General features: G+C 35.7%; 4 protein-coding genes across 4 annotated transcripts; 1 reads left to right on the top strand and 3 right to left on the bottom strand.

Annotated features, from left to right (window-relative positions):
* Nucleotides 1-1,535: 1,535 nt before the first annotated feature.
* Nucleotides 1,536-7,658, bottom strand: LOC126371254 (uncharacterized). The gene is made up of 9 exons (XM_050016532.1): nucleotides 7,477-7,658; nucleotides 6,499-6,646; nucleotides 5,970-6,063; nucleotides 5,515-5,642; nucleotides 4,800-4,915; nucleotides 4,230-4,367; nucleotides 3,212-3,334; nucleotides 2,717-2,825; nucleotides 1,536-2,324 (listed from the first exon to the last, which is right to left on the bottom strand). The coding sequence occupies exons 1-9, from the start codon at nucleotides 7,481-7,483 to the stop codon at nucleotides 1,589-1,591; spliced, it is 1,599 nt and encodes a 532-aa protein (XP_049872489.1). The 5' UTR covers nucleotides 7,484-7,658; the 3' UTR covers nucleotides 1,536-1,588.
* Nucleotides 7,659-8,183: 525 nt separating this feature from the next.
* Nucleotides 8,184-9,225, bottom strand: LOC126371618 (protein D2-like). The gene is made up of 5 exons (XM_050016934.1): nucleotides 9,175-9,225; nucleotides 8,908-9,075; nucleotides 8,716-8,808; nucleotides 8,577-8,631; nucleotides 8,184-8,374 (listed from the first exon to the last, which is right to left on the bottom strand). The coding sequence occupies exons 1-5, from the start codon at nucleotides 9,223-9,225 to the stop codon at nucleotides 8,184-8,186; spliced, it is 558 nt and encodes a 185-aa protein (XP_049872891.1).
* Nucleotides 9,226-12,871: 3,646 nt separating this feature from the next.
* Nucleotides 12,872-13,975, top strand: LOC126371314 (nuclear receptor-binding factor 2-like). Its single transcript, XM_050016618.1, has 2 exons — nucleotides 12,872-13,013; nucleotides 13,095-13,975. The coding sequence occupies exons 1-2, from the start codon at nucleotides 12,990-12,992 to the stop codon at nucleotides 13,863-13,865; spliced, it is 795 nt and encodes a 264-aa protein (XP_049872575.1). The 5' UTR covers nucleotides 12,872-12,989; the 3' UTR covers nucleotides 13,866-13,975.
* A 119-nt stretch (nucleotides 13,976-14,094) lies between these two features.
* On the bottom strand, nucleotides 14,095-20,079 carry LOC126371311 (transmembrane protein 127-like). Its single transcript, XM_050016616.1, has 4 exons — nucleotides 19,895-20,079; nucleotides 18,760-19,011; nucleotides 17,154-17,450; nucleotides 14,095-16,536 (listed from the first exon to the last, which is right to left on the bottom strand). The coding sequence occupies exons 1-4, from the start codon at nucleotides 19,917-19,919 to the stop codon at nucleotides 16,256-16,258; spliced, it is 855 nt and encodes a 284-aa protein (XP_049872573.1). The 5' UTR covers nucleotides 19,920-20,079; the 3' UTR covers nucleotides 14,095-16,255.
* Between the last annotated feature and the right edge of the window lie 1,615 nt (nucleotides 20,080-21,694).

The raw sequence follows: 21,694 nt of genomic DNA, 5'->3' as shown, positions 1-21,694 counted from the left end.
AATGTCCGTGGTGTGGCATAAGTTATGTTGTTAGGTGTGCTTGTTTCGGAAGCTGGTTGCATCTGCATAAGATTGCATAATTATAGTAGGTAAGTATAAGTATAGGCTGACATGGAGGAGCTCGGTGGCGCAGCGGTAAACGCGCTCGGTCTGCGATTGTTGAAGTTAAGCAACTTTCGCAAAGGCCGATCATAGGATGGTTGACCACAAAAAAAAAGTTTTCACCTCGAGCTCCTCCGTGCTTCGGAAGGCACGTTAAGCCGTTGGTCCCGGCTGCATTAGCAGTCGTTAATAACCATCACTGGGCCCGCGTGATGGTTTAAGGCCCGATCTCCCTATCCATCCATAGGGAAGGCCCGTGCCCCAGCAGTGGGGACGTACGTTAATGGGCTGATGATGATGATAGGCTGACATACATATTACCTCGCGCTATCGGGTAAAATAAAAAAAAATAAAGCAAAAAAGTGTAGTGGAGGTGTCCGAAACAAGCGGCCGTAACACTTTATGAAGAGCCCGTATAAAACAGGGACCACCGCGCACGTCGCATTCCAAGAACGTTCCGCACTGACAATATTTTGGTGGCCCTATGTGACAATAAATTGCCAAAAGCGCCACCCAAGCGCATAAAACCGTAAAATTATTTTTATTTCATCCGTCAGATATAAATCAGGCGTTATAAAACCAGTAGTTAGCGATTCGGGAAAGGAAATGGTGTTTAAATATAAGTGCGCGAAGGCATGTTCAGAGGGATTTAATTTTGTCGCGTACGTAATGAAATGCCTCGTAGCGCAATTTCTCACAAAAGGAAAGCCTATTGAAAGAATTAGCCTAATAGGGTACCATTGATTATTATCATTTAAAAATGGGTAAAGATAAACTGATATAAGTGTCAAATGTGAAAACAAAATCGAAATATTGTACAATTTTAAACTAATTTAGCTATGTGGATTTCGGATATTCTGCATTATTTAGGCATGTTATTGAAATGTAAGTAGTTCGCAGTGGATCCTAAAAAACGCCAAAAAAGTTGTATAGCATTTTTTTTTTTGGTATTCAAATATAATGATTTTTCGTTCAAATTCGCTTACCTATACTAGTGAATAAATCTAAATAGGTATTAGTTTGGATTTGGGTTGTTGGGCTTTGGTGATACGGTTACAAAATGGTATAAGTACCGCCATCTATATACCGCTATTGGAATTACATTACTATAAAAGCAAATCGTACCTAATTATCAGGTAAGTCAGTTTCAGCGCAGTGTTCTGCTTAGTAGTACAAATGTACCACACGAGATGGCGCTGTACCTATTCTTCTTGGAAAGAACATGTGCTACAAAATCTTTGGTCTAAGCACGATTTCACAATTCGAAATAAATTGTATGGGAGTTTCGTTAGCTTCTTTTAAACCAATGACGGCGATTTCCATACATCTTTACTCGGAACTCAATGCGATAGAAAATTCCTGGCACTAATTTTGCTATGATTATTAAAGTACAAAAATGGTATAAAATGAAGAATAATTGCAAACATCCAAAATGTGAGCGCACGTCTATATTTCTTAAGTAATACATAGCTTAAACAACAGTTATTTATTTACCTTCATTGAAATTAGCCACAGGCAGCATGCCTAATCTCTTAAACTTCGATTTTAAGTGTGGTTTCTTCAATAGGCTCTTATCAGGTTTCTTCAGCAAGACGCGTGTTACAGATGGTTTTTTGAAAAGGTCATCGTCCTTTACTGTCTCAGACACTATAGGCCTCGCCTTGTCTGCTTGTTCTTGGGCGCTTGTGGAACATTCACTGACTTTATTCAGTTCATTTGAAGTAACCGTTGCGTTCGGCTCTGCCGATGGAACAATTACAGGCATATCACCATTAAAGCTGTTCACATTATTTGTCTGGTCTATAATTTCTATTTGAATCAGTCGTGACTGATCTTCGGTTTGTATGAAAACTGGTAACGAGTCTATATTTAAGTTCTTTAAAACTTTTGCTTCGACTAGATTTTTATCTGGTACTTTTTCCGGTTTGTCGGTGTCCGGTTCGGAATCTTCATTTTGGCTGTCCGGGTCATCTGCGGCGTCTTCATCAGACTCTAAGACAATATCACCATCACTCTCTTCTTCACTAGAGCTGCTTACTTGTTTCCTCTTCTTAGGCCTACCACCTATACTAAGCAGTACCTGTCTTCCGAGGCGCGCAGCCGGCTTTGATTCCGCCTTTGTATTTTCCGGTACTGTGGCGGATTGGCCTTTCCTCCGCTTCTTGCTTCTAGGTTTCTTCACTTCAATATCAGTTTTCACAGGGCTCGTGATAGTAGCTGATCTGTAATAATGTTATAACAAATAAGGTAGAAATAGCATTTATTATGTTCTCTTTTTACACAATAAAACAAAGAAATAAACAATGGTAGCCGTAGCATGCTGCACGGATAAGGCAAGCGTAGCGATATATGAAGCAACTCTGTAGTCTATTAGGTAAGGGTCGTGTACTGCATGCGGTTGTCATGTTATGGTTACTAATGTTGCCTCTGTGAGAGGTTTCTTTCAGGTATCTTTTGATTGCGGTGATTTAGAAGCTTGACATAAGTTATAGATGTTAATTTCAACTGGACACCTCTACGCGTTTTCTGAGAAAAAGGGCAGACAAGCAGACAGACAACAAAATCTTGCAAGGATTTCGTATATTCTTTTGAGGTTCGGAACCCTAAATATTACCTTTCTGCGACTCCAGTAAGATGTTTCACTCCCTCTACGGAGCTCTGCATAGCTCGTTGTTTGATGGATTGTACGAGTGTGTGATGGTCCGGTTTCGACGAGCCCTGGCCTGTAAGGTAATATAACAGGTTGACTAACAAACATTTTTTTATTCATATATTTTTTTTAATGTTTACTTATCAACCAAAAAACATAAAGGCGTATATAATTTGAAAATCTACTGTATACAAAAATCTTATTTTTATCTCATTTTGATATCAACTATCAACAGAGTCATGGTCTGAATCACCCCTTCAGTATTCGTTACGGTGTCACTAAAACCCATACGTACTTTTATGACTACCTGTACGTACTTTTCTTATACGGGGTGTAAGGAACATCATAACATCATACTGAATACTGAGGGGGATGATTCAGATTTAGAATTTAAAATTTCTTCGTAGTGGAAATTTCCGATGACACTAACAGTCTGTATTACGTTTATGCATAACTGACCTGTGTGGTTAACAAGCTGTGAATCCTCCTCAACCAGTCCGTTGATGACCTTCTTCACGGAAACATCGAAGTGTGCCGCCAACTGCCCGTCTGTGTAGCCCAAGTTGCGATCCTGCGGTATGTCTGCAATGTTACGCGTAATGTTACAAACCTGCCCTCGTAGCAGGCACCCGCACCGCTCGACGCTAATTATATCGAGGGCTTCGATAACAGTAGTACGCCATCTTTCTATGTAGATGGCATTCGCTGCGTCTTTTGCTCGAAGCACTCGATATAATTCGCGCCGCGCGGTACGAATACCGTGCAGACCCCGTAAAAATGAATGTGAACGTATTGCTATAAGTATGTTGCCGTTACTTGAGCTATGTGAAGGGCTTGACGGTGGCTCAATAATAACCCTTACAACAGAGTTGCTAGGTCAGTCGTCGAATTTACAACCCCCTCAAACCAAGAAGTAATAGACAAAACTGCGTGTCTTCCATCAGACAAAGTATCTTATCAGCAATTTGTACACAGTTACACTATCGCGCGCGACGCGACGAGTATTACCGGCTTTCATATAAAATATGGCTTGTTTTTTAATAGTCGTAGTCGTAGGGAAACCCCTAGCGTTTATGACAACACGTGTGATAGTGCAGTCCGTGCAGATCCTGCTCGTCTGATAGCCGTGTTATGATCTGCCATATATACTCTGGATAAACTAACAAACAAAGGTTGCTTCACGTACATACCACTTCATTTTATTATAAGTTATACCTGTCATTTTCTTATCCGCCGAAAAGGAAAGTGACGGGTAATCGACAGGCATACAAGCGAGAGACCTATTTGATTCGCCCGGGCTATTCATTAATTTTAATATTAACAGTAGTCAATCATCTGTCCCTTTCCTTTTTTTCGACTTCAGCATACGAAAAACAGGTCGTTACCGACAAAACACTGTTGCTTCCTCTTAGCTCTCTTATTTCTTTAATAATGAAAACAATATTATTATTATATATATTTTATACTCTATATTTACCCTTCAGCAGACTGGCTTTAGCGTCATCATAGACTTTACTGATGCTTTTGAGCTCCCGAATCAATTCGAGCTCTGTGTTTTGTCTATAAATTACACCTTTCGGTCGAATGCCCTGCCGATCTATGGTTCTGACAGCACCTGAGAAGTAAAGAATAAAATTATTAGAATTTGTAATATTTTTTAAAGAAATGGTATCTTTTTTGAGCACATCTGTTAACGTGACAGTGTTTACCCAAACCGTCAGACATCAAGGTTTTGTAGTAGTAACAATTATACAAAAATGGGTTTGGTTATATCTAGTGGGTAGAGTAAAAACCACAGATTAAACGAACATAATAGATGGAGTGAGTTTTGTATGAAAAATCTGTCTCATTATTATTTTTGATTTATTTTCGATTTTTTTATTTTGTAATTAAAAATAATGAGTACAGTGCTTTTATTGATGGCTTCATACCGCTGTATTTTTCATTTTGACGTTTAGTAAAAAGCTTAAGGAAAACAAATAATAAATTGACAAACAAAGGTTGAATATGACATCCATAGGACATGTACTTATAATATAGATCGTACCTTCAATATACTTTCGGAGCGGTACTTCGAGTCCATGTTCCCTCGCCACCGCATGGTACTGGCTGTGATTAATAAGTATTGACCCCAGTATGTACAGAACGTCTATCCGCTTCTGCCTATACATACAAAAAATAAGACGATTGAAAAATAAAGCGAGTAAATAAGGATGATATTTGTGACAAAGAGAACAAAATGTAACCTGCCTTCGCGGCACGGCCACCGCGCCGCGCGCGGCGCGATTTATATCGAGGGATTCGGCCAATAACACAGCGAATGCTATCCACGTAGATGGACGTCGACATAATTCGCGCAGCGACGACCCTACAGGAGCCTGTTTACTGAACATGCGGTGTAAAATATAATTATATTGGAGTGCATGTGTAGCTTGATCAGAAATTATATTGTAGCTTGAGTGATGACATAATAATAATATGGACAACAAATAATGTAATTGTATTTTACAATTGTAATGTTTGTTAAACAGGCCCCTAAGATATTAAAATTATAGTACTGCCCATAGATTTGTTCAGTAATAACGGTACTTATCAAGCATCATTATTAATATTTTAAAATGATTTATCTAATGTGACTATACTGGTTTATCAAGACAATCACTTTAAAATATTGTTAAAAATTTTACCAAAGAATATGTGTACCACAGTCTACAAATTATCTTTATATATTTTGAAAATTAAAGTGACATAATATTATATACCTTCGGGCAATCTGTTCAATGCGAATAATGGCTGGCACATCATCCGGTACAACTCGCAACCATGCAAACGAAGGGAACGGCTGTAGATTGAGCAGTGCATACACCAGGAAGACGCCTGCTACAGTTTGCTGAGTACAAAAATACACAAACTATTAAACTTGGGAAACTTCTGGAATATTTGTAAATTCTTATGAGATCGCCAGAGCTAAAGTAATCAAAAGGCTGATAATAAATAATAATTAAGACTATATTAGTAAATTTTAAGACCAAATTATGTACCCAAATTCATACAATAAATGATTAGATTAACTTTTCAGCCAGATGTTATAAATAAAGGCCATTAATGCATGAATTCATATTTAAGTACATAATGAAATATACCTTTTTCTTTCTATTTACAAATACATAAATTCAATAATTAGTATGTTGTGGGTGGGGTGTTAGGCATATCTTACCTCAAAATTGCTAGTGTCTGCCAACATGTAGCTTTTGGCAATAAGGATTGCCTCCTCACTAAGCTCTGCTATTTCAGCACCTGATGGTCTTTCTCTACAAAACAACATAAATTTTACAATACTTTAAACTTTATTCCACATGAAACACAACATGACAATAGGGTAGTTTCCAACTAGTCAAATCAGTTATTTTTACTAAACATCAAAATTATGGAATTTGTATGCAAAATCAACCTGTGACATCATACAAAAAATGTGACAAAATTTCGCACTTATTATTACATTTTTATTTATTAAAATTCATAAATAAGTGAAATAGAAAATGTTTTTTGTCACCTTTAGATCTGACATTATTTAGTAATCAGAATTTCATATCATAATTTATCTTTGACCTAGGAAACTACCCAATTACAGCAGAAGAACAATCGGCGAACTTATTGTTAAACAGAAATTTCTTTCAGACAATGTTAGGGTGAGGAAATTTTTGTATTTTAATGAAAATCAAATTGTTACAATGCATGTTACTTACTTGTACATGTCAGAAAGGCCCATTTGCTTCCATATGGTACTGAATGCCATAAAATTGAGAGGCACATGCTTAGAGCAGCGGTGTAACAGCTCGTCGCAGTCGTCCGCAAACCCATCCGCAACGCTCACCTGATGTATGGGACCTGATCCTGAAAACAAATTGAGTATAATATAAACCGTCAAGAATATTTTTACACTAGAGAGAGGTATCTAGTTGTTTCATGTCTGTCTGATGTATCTTAGTTTGAGTTTCTCTCTTTCTTGTTCTACTGGAAGAGATTTCTGTTAGAAATAAGCTGAACCATTTGTGTCTTGTGTGTAAACAATTTGTCTTTATGTTCTCATTTATATGTACAATAAACTGTTAAATAAATAAATGAGATACTTTTTTCTCAAGCCCTTCTAACAGTTGAAAGTTGTTTCTACCTTCACCACTTAGTTAAAATTTTACAATAAATGTGTTTTGTTGATTTTTTTTATTTAGATTATGTTTTTATGAGGCATGTTAGGTTTATTTTATATATTATGTTCATTTTCATTTCAACATACACTATTCTAACGATCAGGACCTTGGCTCACTTTGTTATTATAATTTCTCCCAGTGCATGGTACATTCCTTTCGTAAATAACCTATTAATATCTGCAACAGTACACCCACCATTCTGACCCACACCATCCTAGCAGCAGGATCCTGTTATTCTTTCAATCCTGTGATTGAAAGAAGAAAGACACTGTGGTAATTTAAATTATAGTCATTCAACACCTAGCTACTAAACAATCCAGAAATATTTAAATCAGTTTGAATCTAAGTAGTTGTTACTTGGTTTAGGTAAAAGTGGTAGTTTCCTGTACCTCATGTTGATTTCAAACTACTCCCGTGTTTTTGGTCTTTGTGTACCTACCTTATACAAATAACTGATAAAACTTAATCATTTTCATTTTACTTTCGGTTAAAAAATAAACAGAAGAAATCACTTACGACTCATGTTGTAGATTTCACTCTAAATTCATTTAAAATGCCGTGAGTAGAGTGGAATTATATATACGATTTGTGCATTTTATAACTGTTCATTATTTACGTTACTAATTACAACTTTTACGATTATCACTTGTACCGCTTTAATTCAACAACACACGCCGACGTTCAAACCAAAGCTTGTCAATTTTATTTGACTAACGTCTGACATTGACATTTTGAGACCGTTTGTAAAGAAAGGAAGAGATCATAAAATCTCACACCTTGGACATGGCTGCATGGACTATGAATCATTCGCAGGGTTACTTTTTTTTTGTAGCTACTTATATTATAACAGCCTCCATGGTCCAGAGCCCAACGCTCCGAGCTCATAATCTTGTGGGTACAAAAATCACTTTGTGGTCCCAGTCAGCTCGGTTAGGACCAAGTTAGGACATTACAGGCTGATCACCCGATTGTCTGTAAGTAAGATGATCCGTACCTCGTAACCCACAAGAAGATTATATTATAGAAGAAGACTTATATTACAATAAATCATAAGTATAACAAAGATATTCAATAAAAGCTTACGCTCCTAAATGTATTATTTGAACATATTTCCATTTATTAATAAATCTTATACCTATTACGATAGCTAAAGTTTGAGTACTTTACAAAAAATATGACTTTGATGAACAGTTTCGTCATAAGATTATGGTGTTAAACGCCAGTTAAAATTGTAATCGGAATTGGGTCGCAGCGACTGGCCCGCAGAGATTCTTCCCGCGAAGCCAATTGGCAAGTGTGAAGCGACTTCGCGGCGGCACGGTTGGTAGGAAGTTGTTGCCGTCTCCTTGTTCATATAGTAGGATCATGTACCGGTGAGGACCTGTGCCACGAGACGGCGAAGGCGACTTGTACCCTGAAACAAATCAACCATAAAAATTACGAGTAAATAAGCAGGAGCACATTCTATTAACCTAACGAAGTAACTAAACGTCTTATTAATTTAAGGGAGTGTCGAGAACAAAAAAGACGTAAGTATTACATAGTCGATTCTGTTCCAAACACAGATACACTACCTTCGTTATATCTGTACGATATTCTCAATGAAGGAAAGTTACCTCGATAATCTATGCCGACGGTCTTACTGCTCTCCCTTGCTTTTAGTGCAAGACCCTAGAAAAGAAAGGATAAAATCATAATCAACGTAAATGAAGAACGTAAAAAATTAAGTACGTGAAGAAACATTAAGCCACTCACGGGTATATTGGACTTCAATAAATGCATGAAAAATTCTCCCTCGATCTGTGGCGCAGCATCAGGGTCAACCATTAAAATTGTGTAGAACTTCTTCTGTAAATTTATCACCTGCATTATTATCATTTCAGAGTCATATCAGAATAAAAATAATTAGGTACATAGGAATGATAAGTAAGAAATTCGAAAACTCACAGAATCAGCTAATTCATATTGAAATAAAGGCTCTTCTGCGAAGACTTGTTTGGGTAGAAGCACATCGCAGTTATGATCATTGACGATAGTGCCACCAACGCTAGTCACATTCATGCCGGTCAGTCGGTCACATCCTTCCAGCAGACTCTTCACGTCCGTCACCTGACACTGTGACGACGATCCCAACACAGAATAGAGGTAATTAAAGAAAAGTAACACATGAATCATAACTGTAAAACCAAGCGGAACCAAACTCAAAAGGCAAACTTGCAGGATTGCATAAGTTGTCGAAGTGGCAGTAAATGGTTTGTGTTCCATGTTTTGAAAACTTTGGAAAACAAACACAAGTCGCGATAACATAGTGTTAGGCTGTAAATAGCATATTAGATTGCTTTGTATTGTAGATCGAATGCAGAGGCTAATGGACAAATAGCTAGCTGTTTGAATCATGGAACGTGTAGAGTAGAGGTAAACGAGGTTGAGAAAGCAATTCTTGGAGAATATTAGGTACTCTGTAAGTTTATGCAATACAGTGTCACATCATCAGGTAACAGGCGGCGGCGGTCGTCTTCATATCCGACGTACTCTCAAATTAGGTATTATGATGTGCATTCTTTCATGTTGCATACTAGGCACCTCTACGGACTCGATTTTGGTTTAGCCCCATATTATAGTAGATAAAGACTCAAATATAATCAGTGACTGAACCAAAAGCCCCATTTTCGGTAATATACAGGATTACGTTCGAAGACCAAAATGGCAGTCACTTCTGTATAAATTATCTTCAGGATACTGCCTGCTACTTTCTTCATGACGAATTCGTGGCAAATAAAATAGGATCATAGTGTTTATTTTGAAACATTCAGCCTATAAATTATTAACCTTTACTTACATCCTTTGTTTTTGAGCCTAAATGACAAGTATTTATATTGACGTTATGTAAATGTCTACATTGTAAATTGTAAATGAAGTAAATAAGTGAACTTAACACAATATACTTCTCAGAATCAGCACTGCGATGCAAAATGAGACCAGGTTTTTACGTACCCTAGGTGTGCCAAATCTGCAACAACAAAGAATGGGCCAAGAGATAACATGGCGTATTCGTTGTGCTCGACTTTGGTGTCAGCGTTTTCGCAGACTGTTTTACAACCCAGACCTCCGTACTCGGGTTAAGTTTTTTATCTACAAGCAGTTTGTCAGACCTATACTCACCTACGGTTGCGAAGTATGGAAACTAAACGAAAGAGCTCGTAAACGACTTTTGAGTTTCGAAAGTGCGATCCTTGTAGATATTTATAAATCAAAGTATTCAGCAAAAGACCCTCGCAGATTACGAATCAATCCGAGGAATGTGTATGCTCGATATAGGCTGCAAGATGTTGTGGGCTTTGTTGAGTGTTCTCAGTCAAATTGGAGTGAATTGTTAGTACCAGAACAGACTGCTATACGAGGACCTGATCCAAGAAAAAAGAAGGTTCATTTTTATAACGATGGCAGACCAAGCAAAATATATTCATTCTCGCCAGTAAATCCTGCGACACCATCAGTGAACAGGCGGCGGTCGTCTTCACATCGAACATACTCTCAAATTATGTATTTAAGAGACACCCCTGGTTGAAGGGATATTAATTAAAAATGTGGTCGCAGACAAGACGGTTACAAGCATACCCAGAAGTTGTGTGCTAACTAGCTAGTCACCGTTATGATGTAAAACTTGTAGAAGAACAAGTGCAGGTCTTGATGGAAGGAACAAGGGAAGGTTAAGATGCGGAGAAAAATAAATGGAAATAACTAAACATTGTATTTTCATTAAATTTAATTAAGCTGACTAAAATAGGTACCGCTAATGTATAATCGAATATGTACCATAAGTAGTTATTTATTATTTAATGTATTAATAATATCTTCGGAAATTCCTTCTATTGGCAATACGATCACTTCTCCGGAGCCATGGCTCGTTCCTAGAAATTAAGCTGGAACTGGAATCCGATGTAAAACTTGAAGACGTATCATCTGAATCAATATCAGAGTGTCTATGACGGACGCGTCTTTTACGAGGAGGAGGAGGCGGGGGAAGGTTTTGGTTCGAGATCCGACTTTTTGACTTCTTTTTGTCGACTGATCTTGTAAAGTAAGGGGTAGGATCATTTGCAGTTGGAGAAATTGCATGTAGCATATTTCGTAGAGTTCCAGCTGAAGAACAGCCTCGTTGCCATCTAGCTTGCTGTACTCTTAAATAGCATGTTACATCTATATCTGCGTATCGCTTATATAACTCATTGCAGTTGGAAGTCCTGAATATGCTTTTTAGAATAAGTACTTCCAGTTCTTTCATTTTATCATTGCACTCTTCAAACCATGAAAATACCAGCATTGGTCGTATAAAAACTTTATAAACTAGCACCTTTTGCGGTATTGTCAAGCGTCGTAGTTTACGAATTTTCTTACTTATTTCCAGACATTGCTGCTTAAGCTTCGCATACGCTGTTGTATCACCCATTACACTTAGGTACTGAATATTTACAATACTTATTTATTTTCAAAATAATTCTCATGAATCGTATAACGGACTCAAACAACTCGAATGTTGATTAAAATTTTGTCATCTAAACAAACGTAGTGATTACATTCTCTTTGGTCTAAACTATTTTATGTGACAACAAAAAATATACAGATTTTATTCCACGTAGAGTCTTAGAGCAACCACATACATTGGTGCTAATTCCTGTAAATACCATCTAATTTTATTTTAGGTTATATCTGTCATTTTCTTATCCGCCGAAAAGGAAAGGGACGGGTAATCGACAAGCATAAAATTTATGGAACACACGTCAATTTTAAGCACAAATCTAAAACAACCGTCTAAAAATTCGCCCGGGTTATTCATTTATTTACTCATTCTTCCTAAAATTAAGAGCTGTCAATCATCCGTCCCTTTCCTTTTCGGCGGATAAGAAAATGACAGGTATAACTTAAAGTAAAATTAAGAGATGTCTGCAGGAATCGGGGCCATTGTATAAGTATGAAATATCTGTACTTCCGTGTCATCCGGACATAAAATAAAGAATAATACTAAGTATAAAACGATAAAATATCTCCGCCATGTACCTACCAATTCGTATCGGGCGCCAATCTCACACCCTCTGGCTCTTACTTTAGTTAGTCTTAAGTAAACCCTTAAGGAGTAAGGGGGAGAGCGCGCGGATTGTGTTTTGCTTGTACTTATGCGTTAGGCGGCACTCGATAAGAATGAGATTTTTGTATAGAATGTCCAGTCTGACCTAGTCCACGAGAGGCTCAAGTTGCTCTATGATGAGAGCACCCAATTTTTTACCCGACTGCGTGAGGCAAAGGAGAGTAATGTGTTTATTACTTTGCATATTAATTCATTATACTTTTTTATTAATGTAAGTATTATGTATACATAATGAAGAACCTATCGTAGATCCACTGTTTCTGAAAAACTGACGAAATTTATTAATATAATCTTTATAACCTACTTTGTAAATGTGAAGTCTAAAGTCAAAATTACGCAGGTGACAGTGACAGTAACAACAGGCTTTTTGGCGGGAGGCGGGAACGGGACAGTTGCTTTCTTCATTGAGTAATCTAAATAATTAATACGAAGTGGTGTTTTGTGGTTAATGATCGCATTAAGTTAGTCGGAAGACATTCGCGAGTGTTATTATATTGGAGTATTCAATAAACAAAGTGTATCTGCCTATTTTCGCTTCGTGTCAGGAAGCCGCTTCATAACTCAAAAGTTTATGCGGACTTTTGAGTTAATTCGTTTGGGGTTCGGAGTAGGAGTCTACTCCGAGGGTGGGGGCTTAGGTTTCATCATCATCACCTTTCATCATTTCATTAATCATCAAGAAAAAAAATACGTCAGACATGGCTGTATGGGCATAGTTCCCTTTGCCTTACCCTTCGGGGAAAACCAAACCAAAAAAAATGACAGTAACAACAATAGTCATTTCATTTTTTACAAAACAATCACTCATAAAAAATACTATTTCATAATTTATTGCATACTACATTTAACGTGTTCTTTAAATTTATTACTGTTGTTAAATAAAATGGAATCCCACCCTCTGAATTTGGTAAGTCAGTAACTTTTGCCACATCCAAAGGTGGTTTATTTACTATCAACATAAGACACGCATTTACCTTTGTCCTTTCAGGCGCATCAACAGCATCGTCGTGCTGAGGCTCATCTAATTAACAATAGATATGATGAAGCCATGCAATGCCATCACAATGCTGCGGAATTACTTCTTGACGCAATGAAGTCCACTACCTCTTCTGTGGCTTTAGAATCTATAACCCTCCAGCACAGTTATCACCTTAAACAAAAAGCTCTCATCAAGTGCAAAAAGGAACAATATGCACGCATAAAGAAAGCTATGGAAAACCTTAAGATTTTAGGCAAAGACCCTCTCAATCAAACTAATGATCATGCTAAAGTTCAAGTGGCCATTTATCGAGTCATAAATGAAACTGACAATTTATTAGGAGTTCTTTGTAATAAAAAAGATGATGATGACCCAAGTTTATTGAAGGATGTGACAGTGAAAGATGTGATAGATGGTAAGAAAATTGAGAAATCACAGGAAACTGTAATAGAGGAAATGCAGATTCTGAACCAGAACTTGCACTCATTAGTGGAGCAACTGGTATTTCAGGTTGAAGTTTTGAAAGATGAAAATAGCACATTGAAGGAAAGAGTAAGTTATTTGGAAAAGGAAAGAGTGAAATATCTCAATTTGCCATCATCAACTAATGATTTACTCCAGAAAAACTTTTCAATGGTGGGTACAGTAACAGATGGCTACTCAAAAGATTTCACACCTGTACCAATCACTAACCCTGCAAGCAAAGCAGTGACCTACAATGCTATTGAAAGGCTTAACCAACAACCACACTTTGATCTTAGTGCACTGAAAGATGATTAGTTGAAATATCTATGTTTTAGTTGGTAAAAATATTGTAAATATTTACATTAATAGGTAAATATTGTAAAGTATATATAGGTATCTATATAAAATTAAAATCCTTTTTTTTATATTTTGGTATTATTTATATCTATAACTCAGACTAAGTATTGCAACAGTTTTCATTATTTAAACACAAAAATAATGCTGCTGTCTGCAAACATAGAATTGGAAATAAAATAACCATGTATATTTTTTAGATATGTATTGCATATTGGTCTTAGACAAAAATAAAATTCATATTCTTGTTTTAAATGTAAAAATAAACTTCCTGGCAAAGCTACCAGGAATAACTATTCTTACGCTAGAAGAAATCTATACATTAACGAACAATACAACTAATAACATCCTTATATTTTTTGGTAACATGGAATATAACACAGCAGGCGCTACCAGCATAATACAACTATTATGTTACTTCGTAGTTATTATATTCTCTCTATAAATGTTGAAACTCAGATCTTTAGTACAATACAAATACAGTGACACTAAAATCTAGAAGCTCATTTTCTTGAACATGAAGATGACAAAACAAAGCATTTTACTCATGTCTTAAATTAATGGGAAATACTTTGGCAAACATTATAAGTGAAGGAAACCTTGGAAGAGTAACTATAGAATAATATCAGATCATAATATATGTATTGATATTTAACATTTTACTTAACATATCTACTGTTATTATAAGAACTTTAATAAGGACTACACAGTTATAGGCACAGTGCAATGTACATCTATATCCTGTGCACTGGCAAACTGGATTTCGCTAGTCATAAATATGAAGATAATTTGTTTTTTAGTATGAGATATTGTCAATAGTCCATATACAACATACAGCCCAGTGTGATAAATTATCTCCGAAGTCCCCAGGTCATAGCATGTAAGTCTATTCCCTTATTGAATAATCAATACATCACTGATGTTTTCATGATAAATTCAATGAATGAGGCTATACTTCATAATAGGCAACATATTATTATTATATATTTTAGAGTATTGAACACACTATGTCATAACTTTTGACGATATTATGTAGTCACTAATCTCTATTACTATTAATTATAATTTCGTACAGGGTCTAGCATTTGTTGAATACTAATGTTATTATGACAAAGGCGACAAACTGCAGGAAAAATATAAAGGTTTTCATAAAATATACAGAACCTAAATAATCAATCAAACAAAGAGACATTGTCAGTGTCCAAGTTACACATTACAATATAAAAAAATACCTAAGTGAATACTAGTATAATAAAGATAAAACCCTATCTAATATAAAATACACGGGCAACCAAGGCTAACATTTAACATAACAAAACCGACAAAGTACCAGCATGAACATAGGTTGCAGTCATAGAACAATACGGGCCTCAAACAGCTAGCAGTATGGTGCACGTAAAACGTTTAAAATTATATTCCATGTATGTAGAGATACGTAAATAATTATTTTAAATTTATATTTGTGAAGAACTAAATGTAAAACCTATCTGAGATATTTCATCACATTTGGTACAAAGACAACATACCTACTACACTAATGATAATAATTCATAAATAATACATATCCACGGACCATTTCTGCCGTGCTTACGGGATTCTAAAACATAGATAAGCAGAACTAATGTTTAAATTTTTAAAATAGTTCAAGAATAATGACTTGAATAGGCACTAAAATGGCAAATCACATATTGAAGTGTCAATCAACTCCCATCACAACCATAATACACACAATAAATTAATTTTGTTTACATTTAGATGCTTCATACAATATGTAAGTAGACAAGTACAGTCACATCTCATACGTAATGATATGTTATAATATTTAATTCTTTTTTGATCTACTAATTTACTCCAGTTTATTATGCACTAGCAATTTGTAAACTATTTTATAAATAAATTGGCAGTGACTGTACATAATTAAATTTCATTATTATTTTCAAGGTACCATGAATAAATACACCAAATTAAAATCAAATCACTATGCTTATGCTACCTTAAGTATAAAAAAAGAATATACTTAATAAATAGTTCATTAGCTTGTAATACCAGAGTGATATACACAAAGACGTAAACATTTAGAAACTTAATTTTAACCTAGGTATTAATTCCAAATCATTGTCACATCTATAATAAGATCATTTGATTTGCAATAATGATTATCACTTTATTCATTTAGAAGTAGCTGATTCAACACTGATATGATGCAGTGGTGCAAACACAAATAATGAAAACAACAACTACGAGGAAAGCTTCAAATGTAACGTAAAAGCAAAATGAAGTGCTAGGAGCAATGATGCCTCCAATTTCATAACTTCTATAAAATTATAAATATGAGTTAAATGTTAGCGGGTTCAAGGCGTGTAAGGCGGTGGGGGCGGTAGGATCGACAGGTCGTCAAAAGGGAAGTACTGCTGTGATCCCAGTACCGGTGGGGCATAGCTCTGATGGACAGTAGGCACAAAGTCCGCACTGGGCGTGTACGGGGGGAGGGTGGGCACGGCGGGTGTCGGCCCCACACTGTGGGCTTCGAGCCCATCCCAATCTTCCATGAGGTTTCTTCTCTGGATATCTTCGTCACTGGACAGAGGAGCACCCCATAAGTTAGCAGCTGATGCTAACAGGGCTAGAGCACCTGCAAACAATTAAGACATGTCTATTACGTAAGTTACATTTAAAACAAGGTTTATTAGGTATACAATCTTCTCCCCGGCACGTAGCGAGCTGATAACGATAAGCGCTGGAAGAGGGAAAACGCCGACCACGTCGCCGGCGACCATATCGAGGACCTGATTTGTTTGCTGTGGCGAGCTGTTTGGCTCGTTCGATTGATACGACATTACGTCAGAAAAAATAGGGTAGGCGTAAGCTCTGGCTACCTGTGCGAAGCCAGCGCGGGTCGCTAGTTGCAGATATAGTAAGAAGACTAAAAAGGAACTTTACCTTTTGAGTCAGTTTAAAAAAGTGATATCGATGAAGAACATAGTGTCTTCTCTTTAATAGTATGTAAGAAACGTATTAGCAGACACATTCTTAGTTACACACCACTTAACAATTTAAGTTAAAATGAAGTTACTCTTAAGTCAAAAGGCTAGATTATAATTTTAAATTAAGAAATATATGTACTTCATAGTATAAAAAAATGAGATGCATAAAAAATATCTTCTGTATCATTGTTTCTGTTGTTTACAAAATCACCAGTGAGGAATCTTTGTAAATCAACAAACACAAACTAAGAGAATGTAAACTCACCTGCTCCTGTTATTGTATAGAATCCATATTCATAATCAACTTGTATTGTGTTAGAATTGTTGTATGTGTTGCCCAATACAACTGTAGTGTAATAACACACGCCGACTATCGCTATCACCCAGAAGACGCACATGATGCTTGGAATGGCATTCCTTCGCAACATCTTGATGGCCCTGCTGTTGAGGCTGGTCAAGTTGATCAGCACACCGATGCACGAACACAGTAGCACCATGAAGCATAGTAATATTAATACTCTCATGAGGGTGATTATTTCTGGCGTGATACATGGCGGGAGACCTGGAATAAAAATAAAAAATAAAATTTTATGGTAACCATCTAATTATCACTAATTTAAGAGTCACCCTCTTGGGGGTGTAAAATTCTCAATGCTATTTTTTAGGGAATAATAGGGCAGTGGTTTCCTCTTGCCTTTCACCCCCAATCAATCACCAATTTAATAAATAATACTTGGAAATTAAGGTTGGCAGTTTTTTGCTACTTTTTCTCAGTGTAGTGGAGCTGAATAAGACCTTTCCATTGGTAATGTATACTGACTAGAAGTCAAGCAGTTAGTCCATGTAGTTCTATCTGATAGCAGAATTAAATTATCTCGAAAACACTTCAATGAAACATACATTAACTACACTGCTGGACAAAAAAATCAACTTAAATTTTGATATTTGAAAATTACTGTCTACCATATAGACTTAGATTTTTTTCGCGTTTCCGCGCAGTCTACAGAGATGATTACTTGTTATATTGTTTTAATTTTCTTGCTTTGAAAAAAAAAAAATATATTTTTTTTGCATCAAATGTGCAAAAACATACACTTCACCATTGTTAGGCATTTAAAATTTAAGTAGTAACAACCTTCCCTTCTCTTATAACACGAGGTAAATGTATCTTACATTATAATATTTTTGTGCAGTGAGTTATTTTCTCTAGAGACCCGGCAACAGAACTTTTCGTGAATTATGATACCATAACATAATCACTACCATATTGTACAGTATCAGTTACAATCAAATGGATGGTTTGAACAGTTACATAAAAAAATAAAAGTAATTATAGCCACATGTCGGTTTTATCAATGCAATGTATGAGATAGATAAAAATTTGTTTGTTTTATATCAATGAATAGAAGGAAATTTCAAATGGTAGTTCATTTAGTTGACTCACTATAATCTAAGTATAGAGGAAAATTGTATAGTAACTGTTTGTTTCCTTGTGCATTGTGGAAGTAACATGTCTGTTTTGATGAGCAAAACCAAAGTAAAATTTTTAAAAATGCAAAAGCAAAATTTTGCCAAAATATTACTATTTTGAAATTATTACAGACATGTTTTTAAACTACATGCACCAGTATAGCTAGTTATTTGTTTTATGTTGTTTCCAGCAGGGTTTGCATAACAACTGCACCGCGCGAATTATATCTAGGGCTTCGACAAACAACTGTAGCAAGTGCTATCTACGTAGCTAGACGTCTTACGGCTATTGGTGAAAGCCCTCGATATAATTCGTGTAACGCCGCGGCGCGGTCGCTGAGCCACAATGGCGGAGCACAATTAGTAATTACATTTGAACATAGAAGAAATAAAGACATTACCGTTAAAGTCAGATCTACTCATAGGATCGAAGTCTACATTTTGTCTTAAGTTGATCTGATCATCGTCATCATCATCCTCGTCAAATGTGAAGAACTGAGCGAGGGAGAGACTCTGTGTGCAGTGCAGTCCTTTGATCCGGAACCAACTTGGTTGGACAAGTGCTGCACACGTCAACAAGAATGTGGACACATTGAAGAATGCCGCTATTTTGTTCAGTTCTTTATCTTTGAATGATAATGGCATTTTCAACCCTGAAAATATAATATTAATTGTAAAAAGTTGACTTTTAATACATAGGAACTTTAAAAATAACTTATAATTATAGTGACATTATTGTAATAACAAACTTTATAAATTATATTTTGAAAAGGAAGCAGGGAAAAATAGTAACAAAGAAACAATAATATAATATATGATTGTATCTTTGAGATAACATAAATTCTCAGAATCATAAGAGCTTTTTAGGATATTTTTATGTAGTAATAAGTTTGTAACACTTAAGAACATTAAAAATCCTACATTTGATGAATGGTTACACCAAGCTATCACAAAATTGATTACATACTGTTATTTTATATAATATTGTACAAATATAATACACAAATACATGATAGTTATTCATATTTTTATTAAACATGGTAAACTAACTTTGTATGCATCATAGTGCGGAAGTAATAAATGGATGATATAGTTCACACCTCTGTTCTGGCTGTTTGAGTCAGTCCAGGTAATCACGGTAATTTAGTGGGCGTCTAATTAGTTTGTTTACAATTAGAAGTTACGTAAATAGAAATTACCCCATCACCACAGGGGGTATCTCTGAGGGAGGCAAAATAGCCCCATAGTGATGCTACCCACAGCTGACTGTTTAGGTTTTTACGCACGAATAGCACTGAAAACACCGCGCAAAAACCTTTAATGCTATTATACCGTAAAAAAGGTCACGTATGTAGTTAGACACAATGATATAAAATCTAGAATTTCATCGGACAAACTTAGCCACACACTCATAAAAGAACATATGTAGCCCATGGTATATAAGAATAATTTACGAGTGGACTAAATGCAGGCTCAAAACAACGTGTAATCAAGTAAATTACTAATCTTTAATGCCTGCAAGGTTGTACGTCATACCTCGGATCCAAGCTAAACAACCCATCTTGTGACGCCAATCATTGGAATATTCTTCAACACTACAAAGTCTTGTTATTAAATCACTTTTCAATAATTATTAACTGATCGACATCCAGCAAATAGTAGATTTTGCACTCGAAACAATACAAACTCGCACAAACTGTCCACTGAATTTTATTTTGACAGCAAATGCACGTCTTATTATGGAGTCAATATCGCATGACAATCAAAATAATAGTCTGTCTTTTTCACTCTTACCACAAAATCCTGGGCACGCTGCAAGGCACGCTGTTTCTACTTGTTGCTTGAGAAACCTTTTTCATTTTGTTGCATATGAATACGATTCTTTACAAGCAGAATTTGTTTTAATTACAAACTTTTTGCTAAAGATGCACGCAGGTTTGATAAAATAAATATTATATAAAAGCCATTAAACTTAACTTAAAAAACTAGTTATAGTTATAAAATAGGATTTAATGGCTGTCTATAAAAAATATATATTTTATATCCAAATGACCAGTATGAAAAAGTGAATAAATAAGTAGGTAGGTATAATAGGTAACTTAAGATTTTCACACAGAGGTTTTATGAAAATATTGTACCTGCGCTGCGTTGCCGTTGTTCAATGATTTTGATTTTTGAATGATAAAGTAGGTGCTGCGATATTTAAAAAAGACTATTTGTGTAAATAAAATATGTCACCAAAATTTGTTTTTTATAATTTTATTGTATAATAGGTATTTGGGTTGGGTTGGTAAATCTCATGAAACCAGGCACAAATCCTGAAAACCACAACACGATAATTATTATGATGACATCGTGGTATAGGTAGCGGCATCGTTGGTGATGACAGGTAAACTAAGTACCTACCTACATTTACAAAACTACCAATAAGTACAAACTGGAACGAGTTTGAAGTGGTTTCTAAAATAATAATAAAAGTCAATCTCAATAATTTACTAGGTACAGGTACAAGGTACTTATTATTACTAATTTGTGAACAGACATTAATTGCCTTCCCATACAAAAAAGTTTGTTTTTATTTACTTTTCCATGATTTATTGGACATTCTGAAAGAATTTATGCATTTGCTTAACTACAGTAAGTTAATACAGCATTTTTCTTCTTTTCGCAGGCGCGAAGATGAGGCCGGAAGCAAATAAGCATTCGCTAGGTGCAGCTGTAGCTATGCTTTCATTTTCTTACCCCGTCGCACTCTAGCTACAGGCCTAAATGTATCTTGTAGAAAGCTTTAAGAACTTTTCTTATTTCAGTCCGTTGTGAACCGCTTGGGAGAGACGAATCTTCTCGCCCTCCATTATATAGGCAAACTGTATTTAACTTTCATCAGATTAAGGGATAAGTGGAATACCTACCCTATAGTTATAGAGAAGTATTTGCGCTAGCTTCAGTGGTTGTTCAATAGTGCGGAGGAATATTTACTAAGCTTAGGTAGGCGCAATAATGTTGCTATCCAACTAGTTTGTTTTGTTATTATACCTAAAGTAGACACTGCGATTGAGTGGGATAAGCGTTCAATTAGCGACCTTTAACATCGGAGCTCACAAAGGCTCTACGTTAAGAGCCCTCAGACATAAAATGGCTATTTAGACTCAAGCAATTTGAAATATTGGCTTAAATGTCTTTGGAGAATTTATTAAAATATAAGTAGAAGATAATATTTTCCGAAGAAATCCAATTTGTGCAATAGATCAGCAAATATGATTGCAATAAACTTAAGTAGGTAGCCGATTATATTTTAAAATGCAATTCTTTATTACAGGTTAATGCATCGCAACA

Source organism: Pectinophora gossypiella, chromosome 12, assembly GCF_024362695.1.
Source record: "Pectinophora gossypiella chromosome 12, ilPecGoss1.1, whole genome shotgun sequence".
In the NCBI taxonomy this organism is placed as follows: Eukaryota; Metazoa; Arthropoda; class Insecta; order Lepidoptera; family Gelechiidae; genus Pectinophora; species Pectinophora gossypiella.
This window is presented reverse-complemented; position numbering and strand designations above follow the sequence as displayed.

What these genes read in the sequence shown, in the direction of transcription:
- LOC126371311 (XM_050016616.1), bottom strand. Translation starts at nt 19,919, where the DNA reads ATGGGTTGTTTAGCTTGGATCCGAG. An exon ending in TTGTTTAGCTTGGATCCGAG is followed by an intron (nt 19,012 to 19,894) that starts GTATGACGTACA and finishes TTATATTTTCAG; the next exon opens with GGTTGAAAATGCCATTATCA. An exon ending in GAGTAGATCTGACTTTAACG is followed by an intron (nt 17,451 to 18,759) that starts GTAATGTCTTTA and finishes TTTTTATTCCAG; the next exon opens with GTCTCCCGCCATGTATCACG.
- LOC126371254 (XM_050016532.1), bottom strand. An exon ending in ATTGAACAGATTGCCCGAAG is followed by an intron (nt 4,916 to 5,514) that starts GTATATAATATT and finishes TTGTATGTATAG; the next exon opens with GCAGAAGCGGATAGACGTTC. An exon ending in TAAAGCCAGTCTGCTGAAGG is followed by an intron (nt 3,335 to 4,229) that starts GTAAATATAGAG and finishes GTAACATTGCAG; the next exon opens with ACATACCGCAGGATCGCAAC.
- LOC126371314 (XM_050016618.1), top strand. Translation starts at nt 12,990, where the DNA reads ATGGAATCCCACCCTCTGAATTTG. An exon ending in AATCCCACCCTCTGAATTTG is followed by an intron (nt 13,014 to 13,094) that starts GTAAGTCAGTAA and finishes TTGTCCTTTCAG; the next exon opens with GCGCATCAACAGCATCGTCG.
- LOC126371618 (XM_050016934.1), bottom strand. Translation starts at nt 9,225, where the DNA reads ATGGAACACAAACCATTTACTGCCACTTCGACAACTTATGCAATCCTG. An exon ending in CAACTTATGCAATCCTGCAA is followed by an intron (nt 9,076 to 9,174) that starts GTTTGCCTTTTG and finishes TCGTCGTCACAG; the next exon opens with TGTCAGGTGACGGACGTGAA. An exon ending in CGTCGGCATAGATTATCGAG is followed by an intron (nt 8,375 to 8,576) that starts GTAACTTTCCTT and finishes GATTTGTTTCAG; the next exon opens with GGTACAAGTCGCCTTCGCCG.